Source organism: Hydra vulgaris, chromosome 02, assembly GCF_038396675.1.
Source record: "Hydra vulgaris chromosome 02, alternate assembly HydraT2T_AEP".
Classification (NCBI taxonomy): domain Eukaryota; kingdom Metazoa; phylum Cnidaria; class Hydrozoa; order Anthoathecata; family Hydridae; genus Hydra; species Hydra vulgaris.
The window spans coordinates 6,637,501-6,662,155 of NC_088921.1; the positions used below are offsets into that span (position 1 = coordinate 6,637,501).

A 24,655-nucleotide genomic window follows, 5' to 3' on the forward strand; every position below is an offset into this window, starting at 1 on the left:
TAGTAGAGCCCTAATAGGAACGATTTTATTTTGGTACCAATATATATTTCGGTACTGTTGTGTATATTTTGGTATATTGTGGTATATTTCAAATTTTACGCAAACAGCTAAGCCGGTTTAGCTATTTGTTTACAACTTACGTTAATAAATAGCAAAGCTTGAAAATATGATATTTGATTTCAAAACATCATAAGTGTAGTTTTTATGTACTGGAACTATTTTAAAACGAATGTCTATTAATAACTTTATTTTATATTGATCAATATTTATTTGGAAAAGCTAAAAATTTAATTTATTCGAAATGAAAATGTAGCTTTATTTAATAGAGAATTTCCAACATGCAAAATTGTCTAAAATAATGTTGTTAGTTCTTTGAAATAATTATAACGTTTTTATGATCATAAAAGTTTCATATGATACTTGTAAAGGATAAACATTAGTTTGCATAATAATAAAATACAGGGGCGGACTAGGGCCTTGACGAGGGGAGGGAAAAATTTGAATAAGAAGGGCATAATTTAGAAGATTGGGCTCGTCGGGAGAAGCAATCGTTCTCAACTATCGTGCAGGACAAGGCAAGGGCTAAGAATTTCCCGTTTCTCTCAAGTGTTCAGCCGGTTTATGATTAAAAAAATGATGTTTTAATAAACATTTGGAAATTCAAACCAATCGCTTAGTATCATAAACTTAATATATTTATAAAACAATAAAAAAAACTGTTTCAAATTATTTAACTTTTTATTTGAACTCTTAATGCTTAACCTGATTTTATGAGCTTATAAAAAATGATGTTAATCAAAGTAAAGTAAATTCAGGAATTCAGTTCAAATAAAGGAAATACTATTTACTGAATGCTATTTTTGTAAATATTACTTTTTTAATAGTACAATTGCCATATATTACTGATGTACAATACTTTTCAAATGTTTATTCCATATATCACTAATGTATTCCATATATCACTATATATCACTAATGTATCATAACATATTATTTTGATGTAAATACAATTACACTGTAAGCATAAAATGATAACATTGTGTAGAGATAAAAGGCTGGAGGATGGTTTTAAAAAAACTTATAAACAGCATTAAATATTAATTTAACTTTTGTCTTATCTTTCAGCAATTGTAGTTAATGTAAACAATTTAAAAAAAGTTTATTTGAACACTAAATCTCAATTAAGTTTCAGTCTAGTAAATAATAAACTGCTAAGGTATTAATTTTTTGGTTCATCAGTTTCTCAACTAAGAAAATAAGCTCCATATGATGTAAATAGACAAGAATTCAGTATAATAGAAATAGTTCTATTTATCTCAAAGCAGGCTGTGTGCTGTCATATCATTACTTTTACTTCGTATTTTTTTACCTCAAATTAAAATTTAATTTTTGGGAATTCGGAAAGTTGACAATACACAGCCACAATCTTTTTAAATAAATTTTTACATTAAAAGATCCTTTGTTTATCGTCGTCATTAGTTGGGCAGAATTTGTGACGATTTTTCGATTTAAGAAAAAATCTCATTCATTGCTAATGAAATAAAAAAGGCTCTGGAGAAAAAAGTGAGGGCATGAGCATTTATAGTGACCTTCTTCAAAATTTTAGTTTTTTAACATGTTGTTATTATTCATACTAGAATCAATATTCCAAACTTTTTTCAAAATATTCTTTTTGGTTCTCAAGATACTGAGTTTTGACTAAATTTAAAAAAAAATTAAATCAATAATCAAGTCTCAAAATCTAACTCAAAAACGGAGTTTCAGACAATCAGCGCCATCTGTGTGACGTCATAAAACTGTCCCTGCCCTGGGTTTACGGTAAAAACTTATTTTTTCAAATGGGTATCGATCTTTCATTTACTATATTTATAAAAAATACCAGAGGGAATTTTAATACCATAAAAAAAACCACATATTTTTAAAATATATAATTTCAAAATTGATTAAAAGCTGCCTTTTAAGAAGAGCTCTCCTGTAAGAATCAAGCAGAGCTCGATAGTAACTAATTTTAGGTTTAAAAATTAGATAAAAGAAAGAAAGCATTTTTGCATAGTTATTTCATTTTATTATTTTATATTAGCTATACATATATATATATATATATATATATATATATATATATATATATATATATATATATATATATATATATATATATATATATATATATATATATATTTATATATATATCTATATATATATTTGTACATATATATATATATATATATAAATATATATATATATATATATATATATATATATATATATATATATATATATATATATATATATATATATGATTATATGTATATATATATATATATATATATATATATATTATATATATAATTATATATATATACATATACATCTATAAATATATATATACACACATATATATATATGTAGGTATACATATATATATATATATATATATATATATATATATATATATATATATATATATATATATATATATATATATATATATATATATATATATATATATTTATATATATACATATATATATATATATACATATATATATATATATATATATATATATATATATATATATATATATATATATATATGTTAGTTAACTAGTTAGTAGAAAACGCTGTATCTGGCAGAGCCAGTGAGTGTGCTATTAAGCACACTTTGACAGCCGATTTGATCAATTGCTGCTTATCCATCAATCAATTGTTGCTTTAAAGCTATTGACAGACGGCGTATTAACAACTTTTTCTGGCAGAGAGTTCCATACATTTGCTACTCGATTAAAAAAGAAGTTTTCTCTGTGCTTATGTTTCGTCATTTCCTTGAAATATTTAAAGCAGTGACCTCTCGTATGATTATTAACTATTGGAAAACAATTGCTTTTTTCTAATTTGTCAATATTATTCATAATTTTATACATTTGTATTAGATCTTCTCTTTGTCTCCTTTCCACTAGAGTAGTTAGGTTAAATTTTTCTTTACATTAAGTCTTTTTTTATAGGAAAGATTTCTGATTGATGATACTAGTTTAGTAGCTTTGTGCTGGATTTTTTTGATATAGTCACAATCAGATTTATAATATGGAGACCATACCGGAACTGCAAACTCTAGTAATGGGCGAATAAAAGTAACATAAAGCAGACGAAGTAATTTATAATCGAAACAGGCAAATGACTTTTTGATACGACCAAGCATTAGATTTGCTTTGTTAGAAGCATTAATCACTTGATTTTTCCATTTTAAATTTGCATTAAAAAGCACTCCAAGATCTCTTTCTGTATCTGACTCTTTCAGTTGAATACTGTTTAAATTATATAAATAGTTTTTGTTATTATAACCATAATGCCTAACTACACATTTTGATATGTTAAATAAAAGAAGCCAAGTTTGAGACCATTTGTAGGCAATATCTAGATCATTTTGAAGATTAGTAGCGCATTGTTCTGAAGATAATTGAGAAAGCACTTTTGTATCATTGGCATATAGTTTGGTTACATTATGCCATTTTTTTCGAAGGTCGTTAATGTATAAAGCAAATAAAAGTGCTGCAATTACAGACCCTTGCCGTACACCACTAAAAATATTAACCCAGTCAGAAATGATTTCACCTTGAACAACTCTTTGTCTTTTGTTTTCTATAAAGGCTTTGATCCATTTAAATATCAGACCAAGAAAGCCGTATGCTTTTAGTTTGGCTAACAGTCTTTTGTGTGGAACGGTGTCAAAGGCTTTAGCGAAATCTAACTGGAATACCAACATCAACTGGAATACCAACATCTAAGCTTGATGAAATGTAGTCTATGCTTTCTAAAAGTTTGGTGGTACATGATTTTTTTTTAACGAAACCACGTTGCGCTTTTGTTAGTAGATTATTTTTATACAGGTACTCTTCCATTTTAGCTCTAATTATACTTTCCATAATTTTACTTGGAATAGAAGTCAATGAAACTGGACGATAGTTGCTGGGAAGAGTCTTATCACCTTTTTTGAATAGAGGTGTTACATTCGCTGATTTAAATTGAACTGGAAGCTGACTATTAGTTAAAGATGCCCTAATAATTGATGTTAGAAGAATAGCAAATGCTTCTGCACAGTTTTTTAGAAGAAATGGATGCATATTATCAGGATCACATGCTTTATTTTGATTAAGATTTTTAAGTTTATCTAATATCATTTCGTAGCTAATATCATTTGGTTGTAGATCAACAAACTTTGAATGATTCTCGTTAAATTCAACTGTGAAATGTGGAAGTTCCCCTTCTTCTTCAATTACGAAAACATCTTGGAAACATTTATTGAGTAGATTAGCTATCTTTCTAGGTTCTTAAGTTAGATCACCATTAGTTGTTTTTAATGCTCTGATTGATTCTTTGAGTAGTTGTTGGCTGTTCAGGTATTTATACAGAAACTTCGGGTTTGTTTTGGATCTTTTAACTAAAACATTTTCATATGCAAGACGAGCTATTTAAATTTCTTTTTTCACTAACTTGCAAGTCAGTTTGTACTCTTTAGACAGAGTAAGATCTCTCCATTTACAAGCACAATTCAGGTATCTAAGATTTTGCTTTTTTTTATTAGAGTTTTAAGATCATTTTTGATCCATGGAGCAATTTGCTTTTTTATTCGAAATACGTCAAGCACTGGAATGAATTAATTACATGATACATTTGAAAAGTGAATTAGATTGTCATACATTTCCTGATCAGACAAAGTTTCAAACATCATTACTCTATCAATATTTGTAATAAAGTCAGAAATTTTATTAGTGTTATCCTTTTTGTAATTAAATTTTAAGTAACTGTGCGATAAGTTATTAACCATACTTTTAATAATAAAATCAAAAAAGATGACCAAATTACCTTTATTTATGTTACCAAGGATAGATCTTAGGTCAATAGCGCAGATGCTTCCCGACTGAGTTGTGAAGATTAGGTCAAGAGTGTTAGTGGCAGAATTATTTGACATTTGAAATGTCGGAACATTAACATGTTGATACAGATAGATTCTGGTAAGAGTTTCACTAAAGTTATGCTCGATACCATTTTCATTTTTAATGTTTGTAATGTATCCATTTGACCATACAATTGACGAGAAATTAAAGTCTCCTGTAATAAGTTAGTCTTTGTATCCTTTTATATCAATATAGTCTTTAGTCTTTTTAAAAACCAAATCCAAGTCGCTCATGTCAACAAAATCGTTGGGTCTGTAGATACAACCAACTAAATATTTATTGTTTTCAAGGTACACTGAAGCCCAGATTTGTTCAATTTTACTTAAGTTAAAAACAGCATCGTTTAGCTCTAATGATTTAATAGTTTCAGTAATGTATAGACACACACCACCACCTCTGCGCCCATCATTTCTGTCGCTTCTATATAGATTATAGCCATTTAGAATTACAACCGAGATGCTTTTGAACCATGTTTCACCGACAGCTATGATTTGTGGACGGTAAGTGTCTACTTATACCTTAAATTTATCAAATTTATTTTCTAAAGAGGTCCCATTTAAATACATACATTTTAAAGCATTTAGTCTGTTTATAGATAATGGCTGAAAAGGTTCTGTTGAGTTAGTACTGTCGAGATTTAATTTCGACGATCTGATTTCCACGAATGCCATATCGAAAGGGCGAGTCTTCAGCAAGTGTACTGTTTGCTTCGTTTCTTTTCTTTCTTAAATCGTAATCAAGACTTCTTTGTGCTTCAGTTAAATCTGGACTTATGTAAATTGAATTGTAACCTTCTTTCTCTCTCAAATTTTTTGCTGCTAGAAGAAGAGGATTTCTTAACGAAACACAACTTAGTTCAACTGTTATTAGTTGTAACCTGGTTTAGCTGTATCTTTAGATTTTAGTCTTCTTGCATAAACTGGTGAAACACTGCTTTTGTCAATTACATTAAATATCTCTTTGATTTTTTTGCTATCATCTGCTTTTCTATCTGTTAAAAATTCCTTTTCGGATTCAGGTATGCCATAGATTATTAGTTCTTTTTTCTTCACTTCTCTTTCATTTAACTCACTTATAGTTGCATTTGCTATAGCAAGCTGGTCAGCTGGTTTTTTAGCATTTTTAGCATCTTGTTTTATTATTTGAACCCAATTGCTGCTGATGTTTGAAGGATTTACTACTTTTTTTGCTGTTTCTAAATCTACTTGGAGTTTTGCTATTTCTTTGCTCTTCTCATTTTTGTTGTGCTCGAGTAGATTTAATCGATTTGCAAGGGTCATCAGATACTTTGATATATTCCTACACCACTCATGTAGCTGATTACTTGATTCACTTGCTCTGCCATCAAATTTTGGCCTATTTTTCTCTTGTAGAAATTCTGTAATCATTTTGATAAACCAAAAACAATTCTTAAAACAAGTTTTTGATAGGAGGGCTACCACACTACAACAGTGGATTACCTCCGGGTCGTGAACTTATTGACACAAATACTGTAAAAAGTTTAGATGTGTTTTTTTCCTTATTACACAGGGACTAAAAAGTTTCAGTATGTGTTTTTTTCCGTCAGGGTTAGGGTTATATATATATATATACATACATATATATATATATATATATATATACATATATATAAATATATACATACATAAATATATATATACATACATACATATAAATATATACATACATATACATATATATATACATACAAATATATATATATATATATATATATATATATATATATATATATATATATACATACATATATATATATATATATGTATATATATATTTATACATATATATATGTATATATATATATATATATACATATACATATACATATATATATATATATATATATATATATATATATATATATATATATATATATATATTATATATATATATATATATATATATATATATATATATATATATAATTGTATGTATATATATATATATATATATATATATATATATATATATATATATATATATATATATATATATATATATATATATATATATATATATATATATATATATATATATATATATATATATATATATATATATATATATATATATATAGGCTGTGGCATCCGCCACCTATTCTCTAAAAAAAACCTGCTCATATTCTTAAAGCATTTTATTTGTTCTTACCATAGGATCCAAAATCGAGAAAAAACTCCTTCGGAGTCGAGAAAAAATCGGAGATTCGATAATACTTTGTTATAAATTACAAATTTAAACTATCCAGTTAATAATTAAACATTGTTCTTGTATTTATTTTTTTTAGTTTTATATATTTTGATTTATAATTCATAATAAATTTTTTGATTTATAATTCATAATAAATTTAAAGTTTTATATTTCTTAGTACTTAAATATTTTTTTTTATTACAATCCTTATCAAACAAGTTTTGTCTAATAAATGGTTTACTTACCGGCATCGGTTAGGAAGAAGGCGTAAACTTTCAGTTAAATGCCCATCCGCGGTTCTTTATAATAAAGACTTATTGGGGTACCTATAGTAAAAACTAGGAAAAAAAGTTAAAAAAAGGTGTTCATTCTGAAGATCTTTTCAAATAATATTTTAAAAAGATGAAACCACCTATCATTTCGTCAGAAAGCGAACTACGATACTTTGTGACAAATCTGGAAGACGAGGAGAAAACTCTTTCTGCTTCCAAGGAAGTTGTTTGAATTCTGTGGATGGCTTGTTTAAATTTCAAAGCTGCTTCTGATTTCACATAAGTAGGTGTTTACTTTATATTAGTAAATGTACTATTTGTAAACATCCTTGAATGTAAAATCTTAATTCAGAAATAAATTATTGATTGATTGATTTCACACCACTTACTTTATATTCTTTTAACTGATTGGTGAAAGTCTTGACTTTTTTTTGGCTTTTTAGCTGTTGATTGATTTTGATATAGAACTTCTTGAATTTCGACAAAAAAAAGATGTCGATTGTGATGGTTCTTCTTGTTTGTTTTTAGTGCGATCATATGATTTTGTTTGAAGACTATTTTCTTTTGATGCAAATAGTTGATCGTATAATTTTGCAGCATAAACTTGAATATCTTTTTGGAAGCGTTAAAAAATATGTGGTTTTTATTTTTAAAAAAATCGGGACTGTGCAAATAGCGATTCAACGATACCAACATAATGTTTTTACAATTTTCGTATCTGGAGATTAACGCCTTTGCAAAATTAGAACTGCTGTCAGTTTCTACAACCTTTAATTTCCTTACTAACGTTTCCATAATGATGTCACACTCCAATTGTTGTATTTGATTTTTCCAAGTAAACTGCAGCGTCATCAATGAGTTCCAATAAGTCAGACAGCAATTTTAACTTTTGACGTGACCAATTAGGCCATTTGTGCTGCTTCCTCGACAAGCAATTCTTTTATGGCATTTTTTGGAATCTACGTATTTCTTATCATTTACCACAACTTTATCAATTAATTACACGTTTATTAAAGTAATTCCACGTTTCCGAAACCATTTTTCTCTATAAAAGAAAAATTATCAATTTGACTGTGACACAGATATTTGTTTTTAATTTTATGTTAATTGTGATAAGTTATCACATTTTAAGTTATTAAGTTATTTATTTTAATAGGTAAGTATTAATATAAACATTAATTATTATTATATGTTATCACTGATAACATTTTATTAAACAGTTTCGCCACAATGCACAGTGGGCCGAATATTAGACTTACGGGGGACAAAATTATTTTGATCATACGATATACGACACTACTTGTAGAAATTAAAAGTATTATATGTTTAAAACTTACCTCGTTATTTTAAGACCAGTTTTTGTACATAATATAAATAACGATCTTGACTAAAATTTTTTTTTTATAAAGATAAACTATTAAATAGTTAAAATACATTAACTAATATATCACATATGCATAATATTTTAAAGGTTACTGTTTACAATATCTTTGCTTAAAAATTAAAAATGTCTTGCTTTTTTGACAAAAAAAGATATGCATTACATTTCATTATACTGCAACTGATTTTTGTAGATTTAAAAATACTATAATTAAAAAGATACTATTATACTCAAAAGAGTTTTTGAAATAGTACAATGAAAAATTACGAGTATGTTTTATATGGTCTTGAATAGAATAAGCTTTTTTTTTTGAGGTTTTTTCCACCACCATCACCTGACCCACTGTGCATACTTATTGCTTTGCAATGTAAATTAGTGTTGATATTGAACAAAGAGAACACTTATATTTTAAAAACAACAAGAACTATCGTAAAAGCAGCGTAGAATTAAAATAAGAAATTAATTATTTTACGAGTAAAAATTGATATTTTCTAAAAACCTCGCCGAAGTTCTGTCGAAGTTTCTCGAATTCTCTCGAACTCCAAAACTCCGAAAAACCGAGAAAAATCCGACAAGACGTAGTTCCGAGTGGATCCATTGGTTCTCACAAGCCTTTTTATTAAATTTTTTTGAACTTTTTTTAATAAAATGTTTGTTTTTTTTGAAATTTTTTTATAATTTTGCTTTTTTTTAGATCTAAACACAACATACTTTTGAAAAACCTTTTTTATATATTATTAGGGACCCGGTAAGTGTTCAAGGGTTTGGTGCTCCCCCTAAATCCAATTAAATTGATGAAAATTTCACATGGAAAAAAAACATAATAAAAACATTAACTGCAAAATTTCGAAAAGTATAGGTATATTACATAAAGAAAAAAGCATATTAAATAAACATATTTTATCTGAATTATACCACTCATTCATTCATTGCCACAAAGACTATGCGAATGCGGCTTGGAGAAGTGTCAATAAAAGTAAATTAGAACCTCTTCATCGCCAACAGGAACATGCTGCACGTCTTAACAATTTTAAAGACCGTTTTTGACATGCTAAACTTCTTTTATTGAAATAAATATTTTAAATATATTTCAACTAAACATTTTTAATGTACTGTGTTTTATGCTTAAATGTAAAACTCGTACAGCTCCGATTTCTTTTCACAATTTATATTCCTTAAAAGAAAAAAATAAATATAATTTATGAAATGATAATTTTTTTTCTTCAACCAGTTTTCAAAACCAATTTAGGCAAGTTTTGTATTTCTTTTCAAGGGGCATTTTTATGGAACATCATAGTTTTGAAACATTTTGATTATTCTCAAGACTGTAACTTTAAAAGGAAATTAAAAAATATCATGCTCTCTATTGAAAACATACTTATATATTTTTTAATTTAATTCTTTTGATTTATCTATAATGTTTTTACGAATTCTTATCTAAAAAAATATTTATTTGACTGTATATTTGTATATTTAAACTTTGTTTTGCTAATTTTATTTTTGTTTTTCTTGTTAATTTAATTTATACATTTTATACCTATCAAGTCTTGTATTTTAGGTATTTATATAAAGCGTCAGTTTTTACTTCTAACTTTCGTTTTATAAACTTTATTTGACTGCCTTATTTATTTTATGCAAATTCTTTTAAACATATAGCGATTGTAAGTGGTTCTTGATGACAAGATCATCTGATCTTCTGCGCTCTTATTTTGATTTCCGCGCTCTTATTTTATATGTAACAAAATTTGTAACTTTTTATTTATATGCATTCTTCTTTCATTTATTTTATTGTAATAGATATTATAAAGAAATAAAATATATATATATATATATATATATATATATATATATATATATATATATATATATATATATATATATATATATATATATATATATATATATATATATATATATATATATATATATATATATATAAATATATATATATATATATATATATACATGGCCTTCTTAAACACACGGTCTCCTATTCTGCTTAAATCGGAAAAAAATAGAAGGCCAGTTAGAAAAACGCACATTTTTTCGGATGGACAATCTTTCTCAAAATATTTTAATTATTGAGCTATAAATTTCAAGTAAATAAATCTGGCACAGGATAAAAAATTTTGCTTTAACTTAATTGAAGTATATACTATACTTCACTAAACTTTGTAAAATTTTAGGCTTCTTTTTAGGTTACTTTTCAGTAATAAATAGTAATCATGATTAATAAATGTCTTTATTGAAAATAAAACATAACATTTATTACCCTTCATAATTATATATATATATATATATATATATATATATATATATATATATATATATATATATATATATATATATATATATATATATATATATATATATATATATATATATATATATATATATATATATTTAGATTATTCACTTCCCCAAGGCCCGAGTGGGGCCACTACAGTCGAGGAGGCTACTCATTTTTTTATTTTTTGTGTGTTTTTTTTTTATTTTTTTTTAGTTGTTATTCGTGGTGCAACTCTCTCTCTGTTATTATATTACTTAACTGATTATAGAATAACCCTCCTTATATTACTTAAATGATTATAGAAAGACATGGGTTATATTTGTCAGTTGAATTTTTAAGATATTAAAGGACTGTACAAGAAATAAGAATGCACAAATTCTCGAAAGTAAGCTTTAAAAGTATTAGAAAAAGTTTTACACAAACTGTTTAAAAATGTGAAACAAAAGATTCTTATTTTTTTTCTCTGTCTTTTTTTAAAGGCAACAATGTTATCTGTAACAATGGAATCACTGACTCTCTTTCTGATGTTATTAAAATAAATATTTGAAATAATAGTGTGTATAATTTCCTTTCCACAATTTTGGTGATTTAAACATAAAAATGGTTGGTAACTTTCTCTACTGCGAAGAGCTAACTTTGCTGCTTTACGGTGTTGCATTTGAGATCGATAAATAACATCAAATACATGATCTAACATAGCAAAACTATCACAGACATATTCTAAAAGGGCTAGTGATGGAGTTGTTAGCCCCCCCCCCCCTCTGGACAATTTATTTAAATAACTATAGTCATTCAACTCCTGTTGACAATGTTGACTTCAAAGCAACATGCAACATATTTTAAACTTCTTGGTCAGTTTTTTGGTTACAAAACCAGCAAAATAAGTAGCAACTTCATGCAAATCATCATATAAAATCACACAATCATAATCTCTTTCTTTGATCTGATCCATCAAGGATCTAGCATGTTGTGTATCTTGAACATCATTAATATCATTTTCGAGTATTTGAATTCCTTCCTTTATTAAACTTTTTATTTGGATTATCTTCTCATTATAGATAACATCTTTCAAACTGACAAGAAACCTGCCATCACTTATTTGGCGGTATTGTCTAAATCTTTTTTCTAACGGATCACATTGAAAACGAGCAGTCAATATTATAATTATCTTTCTATAGTTCTTCTTCTAAAGAAGCTTGTCATAATAAAGTTCTTTGTAGTGCTGATGATGTTTGAGGAGATAATGTATATTTCTCAAAATTTGGGATTTTGGTGTTTTTCCATTTATTTAACCATTCAGAGAAAACTCGAAAAAACTCAAGCTTTTTATCATTAATAATAGCAGCATTTCCAAGACATTTATTAGAAAACTGATTTTTCGAATTTGTAATTGTCCACCATTTATTTAAAAGAGTTACACTCTTACGAAAATCGGTTTTTCAAAAGACCAAATTTGGTTTTACGGCTTGTCCCAATAAACGAACCAAATTTGAATATCTAGAAAACCAATTTATTCTGGTTTTGTAGAAAACCAATTTATTTTGGTTTTCTGAAAAACCAATTTGAATATTCAGATAATCAAACTAAGTTGGTTTTCTAGAAAACCGACGCTATTTGGTTTTCTGGATAATCAAAATTGGTTCGTTTATTGGGACAAGCCGTAAAACCAAAAATTGGTTTTTCGGCAATAGCGATAAAAGTAATATTTTATGTCAAAATGCTTCACACGAAACGCAATTTTCGCATTTATGATTATTTTACAAAACTTAACTTCATGAGTTTTGTTTTACAGAATATTCGGCCAGAGATTAAAATTTAATACAAAAACTAAAGTTTATTAATTTATTACCATATTTATATATATTTTTGATACGTATTTATATACACTATATAAATAAATGGTGTTATATATAAATCGTATTCTATATAAAAATATTTATGTACTATGGAACATATTAATATACTAATATATCATTTGAAAAAGAAAAAAATTATCTATAAAAACAACTAAAAGTTTGTAAGCGAGTTCAATAAATAAACTTGATTTAAAAAGTGGTTTTGAAACAAATTAATAACATTAGTATTTTATTGAGTTTATAATTTATATTACAAGTTCATACAACTAGCAATGTTTTGAATGTTGTCAGGAAGTTTACTATTTCGTTCGAAAACTTAATGTTCTAGAAAAGACAAGGTTTTTTGGAGTTTCTTTGGACATGCGATATCAAAAATATAATATGAACAGATGACAAGACCCAAGCCACAAGTTATATCAGGAACAGAATTGCTTATTGTCACCCCGTCAACTACAAGACTTATTCGTGTTGGATTTATAGCATCTTTCTCGATTTTCAGAGCTGGGGTAGGATAGATTGGATCCTAATAAAGAGAAGCATAATATTAACAAATATTGAAAATTGCATTAGTTAACTTTATTTAATTATATATATATATATATATATATATATATATATATATATATATATATATATATATATATATATATATATATATATATATATATATATATATATATATGTTAATATATGCAAATAATTAGAATAAAAAAAATGTTTAAAATATTAAAATGTATATGAAATAAAAAAGTTGACTTTAATGGTTTGAATTTTTAAATAATAAAAAGTGAACTGAATTTTTTCTATCAATTTTTATTCAAATAAATAAATATTAAAACGATTTAGATGATAATGATATACATTCATTAAAATGAATATACTGATCAACAAAACTTACTAGCGTCATAGTAAATAAAAGTGTTTCTTCGTCACAAAAAATGCTTGGAAGAATTAATGCATGAAGGTTTTTCATTGTTGCTAATAATAGAAAAATAATTTACAAAATTCGAATAACAATTAAATACTTTTAATATTAAATTAACAATTATTACAATCACTAATCTCATCCAGTACCTCATTGCACAATGTTTTCCACCTAGCTAACAAAGGTTTTTTTAAATCTATCAACTTCTTTATTCCCTCTTTCATTCTACCCAATAATAACAAGCAGTTATTATTATTTTCTTTATTTGTAATAGCTCTGCAAAAAGCTAAAAATAAAACAAAAATGACATCACAAAGCCGCTAAATAAATGAAAAAAAAAATTTACTCCCACTCTAACATTGCAGGGGCAATTCTAGACAAAATTTGGGAAGCAGTACCCCAGAGCAGTATAAATAATAGCACAGACTAAAAAAAATTGAATTAACACAGAAATATTTATCAAATTTTCCCACGCCAAGAAAGAAAAAAAAATCCAACTTATAGTCTTATTTAGTTTTATTATAATTTTAATTTTGTTATGTATTTTATATATAATTTATGTTTATTTAAAGGATATTTCTTTATAAAAGTAATATAACAAATGAAATTTATTTCAGGATTTGCGTTAAATGGGATAATTATTGCTTATATCATGAACATTGCGGTTTTAAGAATATTAACAATATTAACAGAGCAATATAGATATAAAATAAATAATAAAACACTTACAACTTTTTCATAGTAAAGTGCTGGGAATTTATTAAGGACATCCAAAGTTCTTTCATTTTGGCATGTATATTTTAATGCCTTAATTGACAAGACAATCTGGTGAGCCAAAAATTCTTTATCAGATCGCAGTTTTTGACACTCATCAACCATGCTTTTTATAACATCTTGAGTTATACCATCGTCCACATTCTATAATATAATAATTAAAATATGGTAAGTAATTTTTTCATATAAACATGTATTATATATGCAGCGAAATTATGCTTACCTTATCACTTGAATGATGGCAGTGACGTTTTGCTGAGTACAGATTAGTAGACTCATTCAGCAAATCAGAGATACGCTTACAACCAGAATTAATTCTAGAGTACTTTATCTTAAACTGTGCAACTTACTCATCATTTAGAAGGGGGCGTCTAGCTCGATTAATTTTTGCCTTCAACTAATGCACAAGAAGTTCCTGACAATAGAATAAAAGAAAAAGTTCTTTAGCTATATAATTTTGTAATATCATTGATATTATTAGTTTTAATTATACAGTTAAATACTCGAAGAGCCATTGCAGTGATGAGGTTTTAGTGAAGGATACCTTAGGAAAAGCTCATTTGCTATTTCATGAAAGTTACTTGTACTTGGAAATCTATAAAGCATTCACTTTGGTGAAAAACAATAAAATATTTCATTTCAATTTTTATTATTATTGAAGAGATAGTTATATGTTAAGAAATATAAAATAGCAACATTTCGTTAACTCTGATACTGATGATAAATAATGCTTACTTTAAAAACTTGAAAATTATACTATTTTAACTTATAATTTAAACAGTAATGAAAATACTTACAACCCATACTGTTGCTTCATGATATCAAAAAGAAAATCCATAATGTACTCCTTTAGTTTTGATCTTTTTAGAAGACTAAAGTTAATTTCTTTTCTTTCCACAGCAGCAAGGAGAAGAGGGGGCAATGTTAGTTTATCTGACAGAATACTAAAAATAAAGTTTAAGACATTAAATTGAAGACCTTAGTGCTAAAAGTCACACAAAAAAAGTTGAAAGAAGTCACACAAAATAAGCCACAAAAATAAGTCACACAAAAAAAGTTGAAAGAAAATATATTTCAATCAATATTGTTATATGTTCTTTTTTTTTTTGGAAATTGATAAAAATTTAATTAAATTATGATTCATTTATTAGTTATTTAAATATTATATTTACTGATTATTATTTATTGATTTTGTTCATAAATTTATATTTTAAAAACAAAAAGACTATCCAAAAAAACGATTACAATATGTTTTCTCTCAACTTTTTTTTTGTGACTTTAGTACTTTTGGCACTAAAGTCTTCAATTATGCACAAACTTTTTATGTTATACAACCTGTGTGTGCACACACAAAATCTTGGCTCAATTTAATTATTTTTTTGTTTAATAATATAACATTTTAAATAAGATAACATTTAAGGGAAAAGAAACAAAGTTATAAATGTTTACAAATAAACATAACTTACTAAGGTTTAGAAATGGTTGGTGCCTCATCAATGTCACAAACAGGTGACATTGTAAAACTTACATTACAAGAGTTAAATGTAGGCGATGAAGATCTTACACATATAACGTTCTTTGATGCCAATTCTTTCTTAGAAACGATTCTGTCTTTAATTGGAGGAATAAGTCCCTTTAACATGAAATTGTCTATATCGTTGATAACCAAACCATCAATATCTTCTCCTGTATAACAATATTATAATATAATAAAAAAAACCTTACTGAATGAATGTTCACCATGTTCAAATTGAAATGAAAGGTTTGAAAAATATGAATAAATGTTTAACATTTAATATGTTTAACACCACTAAGGATGTATCAAGGTACATTTTTATATTTCTGCTATGCTATATTTTTATCATAAAATAGATAAAGAATTAGCACAATGTGTTTATATTGCATTATATTGTGTTATATTGTACCAAATCTTGTATAAACCAATTTATACTATATGAAAATCAGATAAAACACTTTTAATTGAACTCAGTGAAAATCTAAAAATAAATTTTGTTGAGTTTTAATCAGGTAAACTAACAACAAATGCATACAAATGTATATTTATTATTTTATTGCTAAACTACATAAAGTAACTAAAAGTTGTCCATCAGACATTAAATATCCATCCAAGGGCTCATGCGATACTTTTTGTCGAGAAAGAATAACAACCCAAGACGATATTTCAATCAAATTATAGGCATGTGAATAAAAAAGAAATTTTTCACAAGAACACAGTTTACAACACAAGAACCATAAACTTATAATTTTAAGGATATACTTGAGTGACATAAAAATAGGAATACCATCATCTAGAATGTTAAAAACAATAAAGTCACCAGTTTGGTAGGAACAATGATTCACTGAAACATTTGTCACTTTCCATATTTGAGTGTTTTGATCAAGCAAAAAGTTATGCGTAAGGTCTATTTAAAGACCTTCAGGTAATGAAGGTAATGATATAATAATAAGATTTCTTTGATTATGTTGCTCAATTCTCATAAAATCAACAGAATTTAATTCACAATACTGGCGCATTTGATGGCGCTTTGACAATGTATAAGTGATGTTTTTAAAATTAGAAACAACACGAGAAAGACACTTAAAGTAGTTGTGCTTGGCTTCAAATTGCATGCACCATAAATGTCGCAAAGGTCCAAAAAGTTCAATTTTTCTGGGATAATGCACCATGTAGTGCATTTTAGGAATAAAATTTTTTGGCCATATATCCACGAAAGAATTAACAAATGATGCAATCATGAGCTAAATATCATAGAGAATCTCTTTTAATTATTGGTGAAAATATGATATCAGCTATATTTCTTAGTTCAAGATATACCAACCAGTAGGCAGGGCAATCATCATTAAAACTGGATATGTAACCAAATATCATAATTGGCAGGCATCTAAAAAAACACCACAATTCAGATGCTTTTCCAACTATATGACCCTTGTCAGGCAAAACTAATGCACTTAGAGGCATTGGTTTACTTTTTTTATCATTAAATCCAAATGAAAAATTACATACTTCAAAATTAAGCTGTTTAAGAGAAATAACGTTATGTGACATCAATTTTTGGATAACTAGTTTCAAAACCATAAGAACTATTCCTTTTAAGAAATCATGGTGGATGTCAGGTGGAAAACTTTCTAAAACTTTAAAATATGGTAGGTTATCCAAGCAGCATGATTGATTTATTCCATAAACAGATTTGTTAACAGGAAATTTATTTATTGCATTTAACTGTTGATTGTAGTTATCATCTGTTCTTAAATAACAGTCAGTATGATATTCTTTTAGCTTCATTGTTTTAAAATGAACCGTACAGGTTCTACAAATCCTATCCGAACTAAAACAACAGTGAAAACCTGCTAGTGCATGAGCTGCTAAGTTGTCAGCTGAAACTGTTGCAAGACTAACTTTAAGTGATTGAGTAACATTGTTATTTTTTAAAATAATTCCATTGTTGCTCAAATCTGTAAGTTCATCAATTAATGGCTTCATAATTTCAGAATAAGACGTTTTCTTAAGAATATTAGAACGAACTAATGCAGCTAAATGAACTTGAGACATTTGAGAGCAATAGCGTGGATGCAAATTTCCAATAGTGTAATAAATACCAAAAATTTTGTGTTTGCCTATTTTGGAACCTAGAGGATTAACAGATTCAAACTCATCTATGAACAAATGAATACGAATTACAGTTGGGTCAATAGAAAACAAAGGATGTTTTTTAAAAATCTCTCCATCATGAAAATCACTTAGATTGTCTTTATTGGTGTCCGGAATTGCTATTTCAACTAAATAATTACCAAATTCATTGAAAACCTCTTCATTTGAAAGTATTTTTTCAAGATTAGGCTTTAAACTTATATAATGAAATTTATGAACTTTGTTATTTGAATCAATAATTTTAATTTCTATCGGCTCAACCATAGAAAGAGTATTTTTACAAAATTTAACAAGTTGATATTCACTCATAAAATGAGAAAAGACATCACACAGAAGGTCACTATCTAAAATACTTTTAAGTGTAGCATCTATTGGCATTGGTAAGCACTTCTCGATGACATCGTTGTATGATGTCAAAAAGGTTTGAAACAGCTCTTTAAAATCAGATACAAATTCTATGTGAACTTGGCTGGAAACTACATGTTTTTCTCTCAATTTTAAAAACATTAATCCAACACAATATTTCAATTCAGACACAATCTTTATAAAAAGAGAGTGACTATCAACTACTACTTTAGAAGTGTCACAACTAAAAATTAATTCTGCTTTACCAACCACAGACTTGCTATATTCATTATCTTTTTGTTTTAAACCATAGTTCTTATGAAAACGCTAGACATGTTTACGAAAGCTATTTATGTTATAAAATGTTTTTTTGCAACTAAAATAACAGCATTCTACATTAAAGTTAAAATCATGACTGTGGTAAACCGTTAAATGTCTCAGCAACTTAGAGAGGTTTATGGTTGAATGGTGGCAAATAGAGCAAAAAAATGTATTTTTCCATGTCGCAAAATATGATATCAAGAAATTATAGAATACCTTTAAAAGCTTTTTTATATTTAGTTAGCCCAATTGAATCTACCCAACTGCAACAATCCAATAAATCCCATTGTTTAATGTTTGCCTAAAAAATAGGTAAAAAACTAAATTTTAATCTAACTTTTAATTTCAATTTTTATACTTATATAATATATGCAAATTACGGTTTAAAGATATATATATATATATATATATATATATATATATATATATATATACAGCGTGGAAAATAACGGGCGGTCAACGGTCACTGACCGCCCGAAATGACTGAAATTGCTGGTTAGCGATTTTTAGCATGCACCAAAAGTAGGTTGTGAAAATTGTTTAAACTGCGGACCTGGAAAGTTATTTATGCTTACGCGCAAACGGAAAACAATTCAAAAACAACAAAAACCTACTTTTGGTGCATGCTAAAAAAGTTTTACCAACTGTTTATGTTATTATTATGTAATTGTAAAAAGTTAATGGTTAAATCAGCGTTATTATTTTATTAAATTAGTCTTTTAAAAAAAATTTTTTAGTATTGATTATTAAAAAGATGATTTTATTGTTACTTTTATATATATATATATATATATATATATATATATATATATATATATATATATATATATATATATATATATATATATATATATATATATATATATATATATATATATATATATATATATATATATATATATATATATATATATATATATAAATATATATATATACTATATATATATATATATATATATATATATATATATATATATATATATATATATATATATATATATATATATATATATATATATATATATATATATATATACAGCGTAAAAAATAACGGGCGGTCAACGGTCACTGACCGCCCGAAATGACTGAAATTGCTGGGTAGCGATTTTTAGCATGCACCAAAAAAAGGTTGGGAAAATTGTTTAAACTGCGGACCTGGAAAGTTATTTATGCTTACGCGCAAACGGAAAACAATTCAAAACCAACAAAAACCTACTTTTGGTGCATGCTAAAAAATTTTTACCAACTGTTTATGTTATTATTATGTAATTGTAAAAAGTTAATGGTTAAATCAGCGTTATTATTTTATTAAATTAGTCTTTTAAAAAAAAATTTTTTAGTATTGATTATTAAAAAGATGATTTTATTGTTACTTTTATATATATATATATATATATATATATATATATATATATATATATATATATATATATATATATATATATATATATATATATATATATATATATATATATATATATATATATATATATATATATATATATATATATATATATATATATATATATATATATATATATATATATATATATATATATAGGTATATATATATATATATATATATATATATATATATATATATATATATATATATATACATATATATATATATATATATATATATATATATATATATATATATATATATATATATATATATATATATATATATATATATATACATACATATATATATACATATATACATATATATTATGTCAGAGTATTCTACAAATAGAGTGCTTATAGAATGTTCTTAGAGAACAGAGCAATAATAATTTAGTGAAAAAACTTATCTAACTTTTAACTTCTAGAAGAGAAAAGTTAGATAATTGATTTTACTAATTTATATATATATATATATATATATATATATATATATATATATATTTATACAATATACTATATACTAATTTATATACATATATATATATATATATATATACAATATACTATATACTATATACTAATTTGTATATATATATATAATATATATATATATATATATATATATATATATATATATATATATATATATATATATATATATATATATATATATATACAATATACTATATACTAATTTTTATATATATATATATATATATATATATATATATAAAAAATATAGTATATACTAATTTATATATATATATATATATAAACTATAACAATAATGATAAATATTGTTTTAAATCAAAACTAACACCCCCTCAATGTACCGAGCTAAACGACTTTGAAAATGACCTTTTAAATTTAGTAAAATCTATTAGATTCAGAAACATAAACGATCAATTTCAAACAAAAATAAAAAAAGATATCCTTAAAATTGTAAGCAGCAAAGAAGTTCACGTATTTGCTGATAAAACCAATAATCTATATAAAATGTCATATATATATGTATATATATATATATATATATATATATATATACATAAATATGTATATATATATATATATATATATATATATATATATATATATATATATATATATATATATATATATATATATATATATATATATATATACATACATATATATATACATATATACATATATATTATGTCAGAGTATTCTACAAATAGAGTGCTTATAGAATGTTCTTAGAGAACAGAGCAATAATAATTTAGTGAAAAAACTTATCTAACTTTTAACTTCTAGAAGATAAAAGTTAGATAATTGATTTTACTAATTTATATATATATATATATATATATATATATATATATATATATATATATATATATATATATATATATATATATATATATATATATTTATACAATATACTATATACTAATTTATATATATATATATATATATATATATATATATATATATATATATATACAATATACTATATACTATATACTAATTTGTATATATATATAAATATATATATATATATATATATATATATACAATATACTATATACTAATTTTTAAATATATATATATATATATATATATATATATATATATATATATATATATATATATATATATATATATATATATATATATACAATATACTATATACTAATTTATATATATATATATATATAAACAATAAAACAAATGATAATTATGGTTTTAAATCAAAACTAACACCCCCTCAATGTACCGAGCTAAACGACTTTGAAAATGACCTTTTAAATTTAGTAAAATCTATTAGATTCAGAAACATAAACAATCAATTTCAAACAAAAATAAAAAAAGATATCCTTAAAATTGTAACCAGCAAAGAAGTTCACGTATTTGCTGATAAAACCAATAATCTATATAAAATGTCATATATATATGTATCTATATATATATATATATATATATATACATAAATATGTATATATATATATATATATATATATATATATATATATATATATATATATATATATATATATATATATATATATATATATATATATATATACATACATATATATATACATATATACATATATATTATGTCAGAGTATTCTACAAATAGAGTGTTCTTAGAGAACAGAGCAATAATAATTTAATGAAAAAACTTATCTAACTTTTAACTTCTAGAAGATAAAAGTTAGATAATTGATTTTACTAATTATATATATATATATATATATATATATATATATATATATATATATATATATATATATATATATATATATATATATATATATATATATATATATATATATATATATATTTAAACAATATACTATATACTAATATATATATATATATATATATATACAATATACTATATACTATATACTAATTTGTATATATATATATAAATATATATATATATATATATATATATACAATATACTATATACTAATTTTTATATATATATATATATATATATATATATATATATATATATATATATATATATATATATATATATACAATATACTATATACTAATTTATATATATATATATATATATATAAACAATAAAACAAATGATAATTATGGTTTTAAATCAAAACTAACACCCCCTCAATGTACCGAGCTAAACGACTTTGAAAATGACCTTTTAAATTTAGTAAAATCTATTAGATTCAGAAACATAAACGATCAATTTCAAACAAAAATAAAAAAAGATATCCTTAAAATTGTAACCAGCAAAGAAGTTCACGTATTTGCTGATAAAACCAATAATCTATATAAAATGTCTGCTGAAAGTCACAATAAACTGATGAACGAAAATGTTACAAAAACCTTTAAAAAAGCACCGGATAATTTAGAAAAATCAGTCAACCTAGACGCCAACCAAATAGCTTTAAAACTAAATTTAAATAACCAAATAGAATACTTAGCAAAGTCTCCAGCATTTATCACCTTAAAAGACCATAAAGAAAACTTTCAATCAAAACCTGCTTGCCGTCTCATTAACCCGGCAAAAAGTGAAATCGGAATAATAAGCAAAAAAATCTTAGACATTACTAACACATACTTTAGAAACGGCCTAAAAGTAAACCAATGGAAAAATACCACAGACGTTATTAATTGGTTCAACGGCATAGACGACAAAAATAGTTGTTTCTTCATCCAAATCGACATAAATGAATTTTATCCATCTATAACTACAGAAATATTTAATAAAGCCGTTTCCTTTGCAAAACAACACACCACAATAACAGACGAACAACTTAGAATTATAACACATAGCCGAAAATCCCTCCCCTACTACAACAACAACACATGGATAAAAATATTGAACCATGAAAGTTTTGATGTAACAATGGGCAGCTACGATGGCGCTGAAATTTGCGAACTTGGATCTACATTCTCAACAAATTATCTAATATAATTATAAAAACTGACATAGGGCTTTACCCCTTTACCTTTAAATAACTATATATAATTATTTATATATATATATATATATATATATATATATATATAAATAACTATATATATATATATATATATATATATATATATATATATATATATATATATATATATATATATATATATATATATATATATATATATATATATATATATATATATATATATATATATATATATATATATATATATGTATATTTATATATATGCATTTTATATTTAAATATTATATATATATATATATATATATTTATATATATATATATATATGTGTGTGTGTATATATATTTATATATATATGTATATATCTATGTATATATATGGGTATATATATGTATATATGGAAATATATATGTGTATATATTTATATATATGTATATATATTTATATATATGTATATATATATATATATATATATATATATATATATATACATATATGTTTATAAACATCATATCATCATCATCATCATCATCATCATCATTATTATCATCATCATGATATTATTATTCGCTACACTACCAACATATGTACCTTAATGATATAAAGCGTAAGTGTCAGAAAGCAACTAACTTTGTAAAAGTTTGGCATATAAAAAAAAGGAATAGAGAAGTTTTAATTTGTATTTTTTATCTTTACACATATAAAGCAGTACCAGTTTATTTTATCATTACTAAGGACCTTATCTGAAATTCGTTCGCACATTCTGTGAAACCACTGCAAACAACCTGAACGTTGAACCATATGTGTAAAAAATAAAAAATCATTTTAAAAAAATGACTTAT

The 24,655-nt window shown here is 24.4% G+C and overlaps 1 protein-coding gene and 1 long non-coding RNA gene across 4 annotated transcripts in view; one reads left to right on the forward strand and one right to left on the reverse strand.

The window, feature by feature from the left end:
- The window catches only part of LOC136076682 (uncharacterized), an 18,363-nt gene extending 8,279 nt beyond the window's left edge, over positions 1 to 10,084 (forward strand). Inside the window, exon 4 of one of the 2 annotated variants that reach the window (XR_010636482.1) lies at positions 9,555 to 10,084. This is a non-coding gene — a long non-coding RNA (uncharacterized LOC136076682). Of the gene's footprint in view, positions 1 to 7,126; positions 7,297 to 9,554 lie in introns of those variants that run through there. The other variant, XR_010636481.1, reaches the window with a different exon arrangement.
- A 3,016-nt stretch (positions 10,085 to 13,100) lies between these two features.
- Positions 13,101 to 19,328, reverse strand: LOC136076683 (uncharacterized). Of its 2 annotated transcripts, none has more exons than XM_065790014.1 (6): positions 15,456 to 19,328; positions 14,882 to 15,253; positions 14,614 to 14,802; positions 14,034 to 14,170; positions 13,858 to 13,937; positions 13,101 to 13,482 (listed from the first exon to the last, which is right to left on the reverse strand). In XM_065790014.1, the coding sequence occupies exon 1, from the start codon at positions 18,833 to 18,835 to the stop codon at positions 17,426 to 17,428; it is 1,410 nt and encodes a 469-aa protein (XP_065646086.1). In that variant the 5' UTR covers positions 18,836 to 19,328; the 3' UTR covers positions 13,101 to 13,482; positions 13,858 to 13,937; positions 14,034 to 14,170; positions 14,614 to 14,802; positions 14,882 to 15,253; positions 15,456 to 17,425. The 2 variants fall into 2 exon arrangements, with proteins under 2 accessions (XP_065646086.1, XP_065646085.1); XM_065790013.1 differs by having other exon boundaries at positions 13,102 to 13,482; positions 14,012 to 14,170.
- Between the last annotated feature and the right edge of the window lie 5,327 nt (positions 19,329 to 24,655).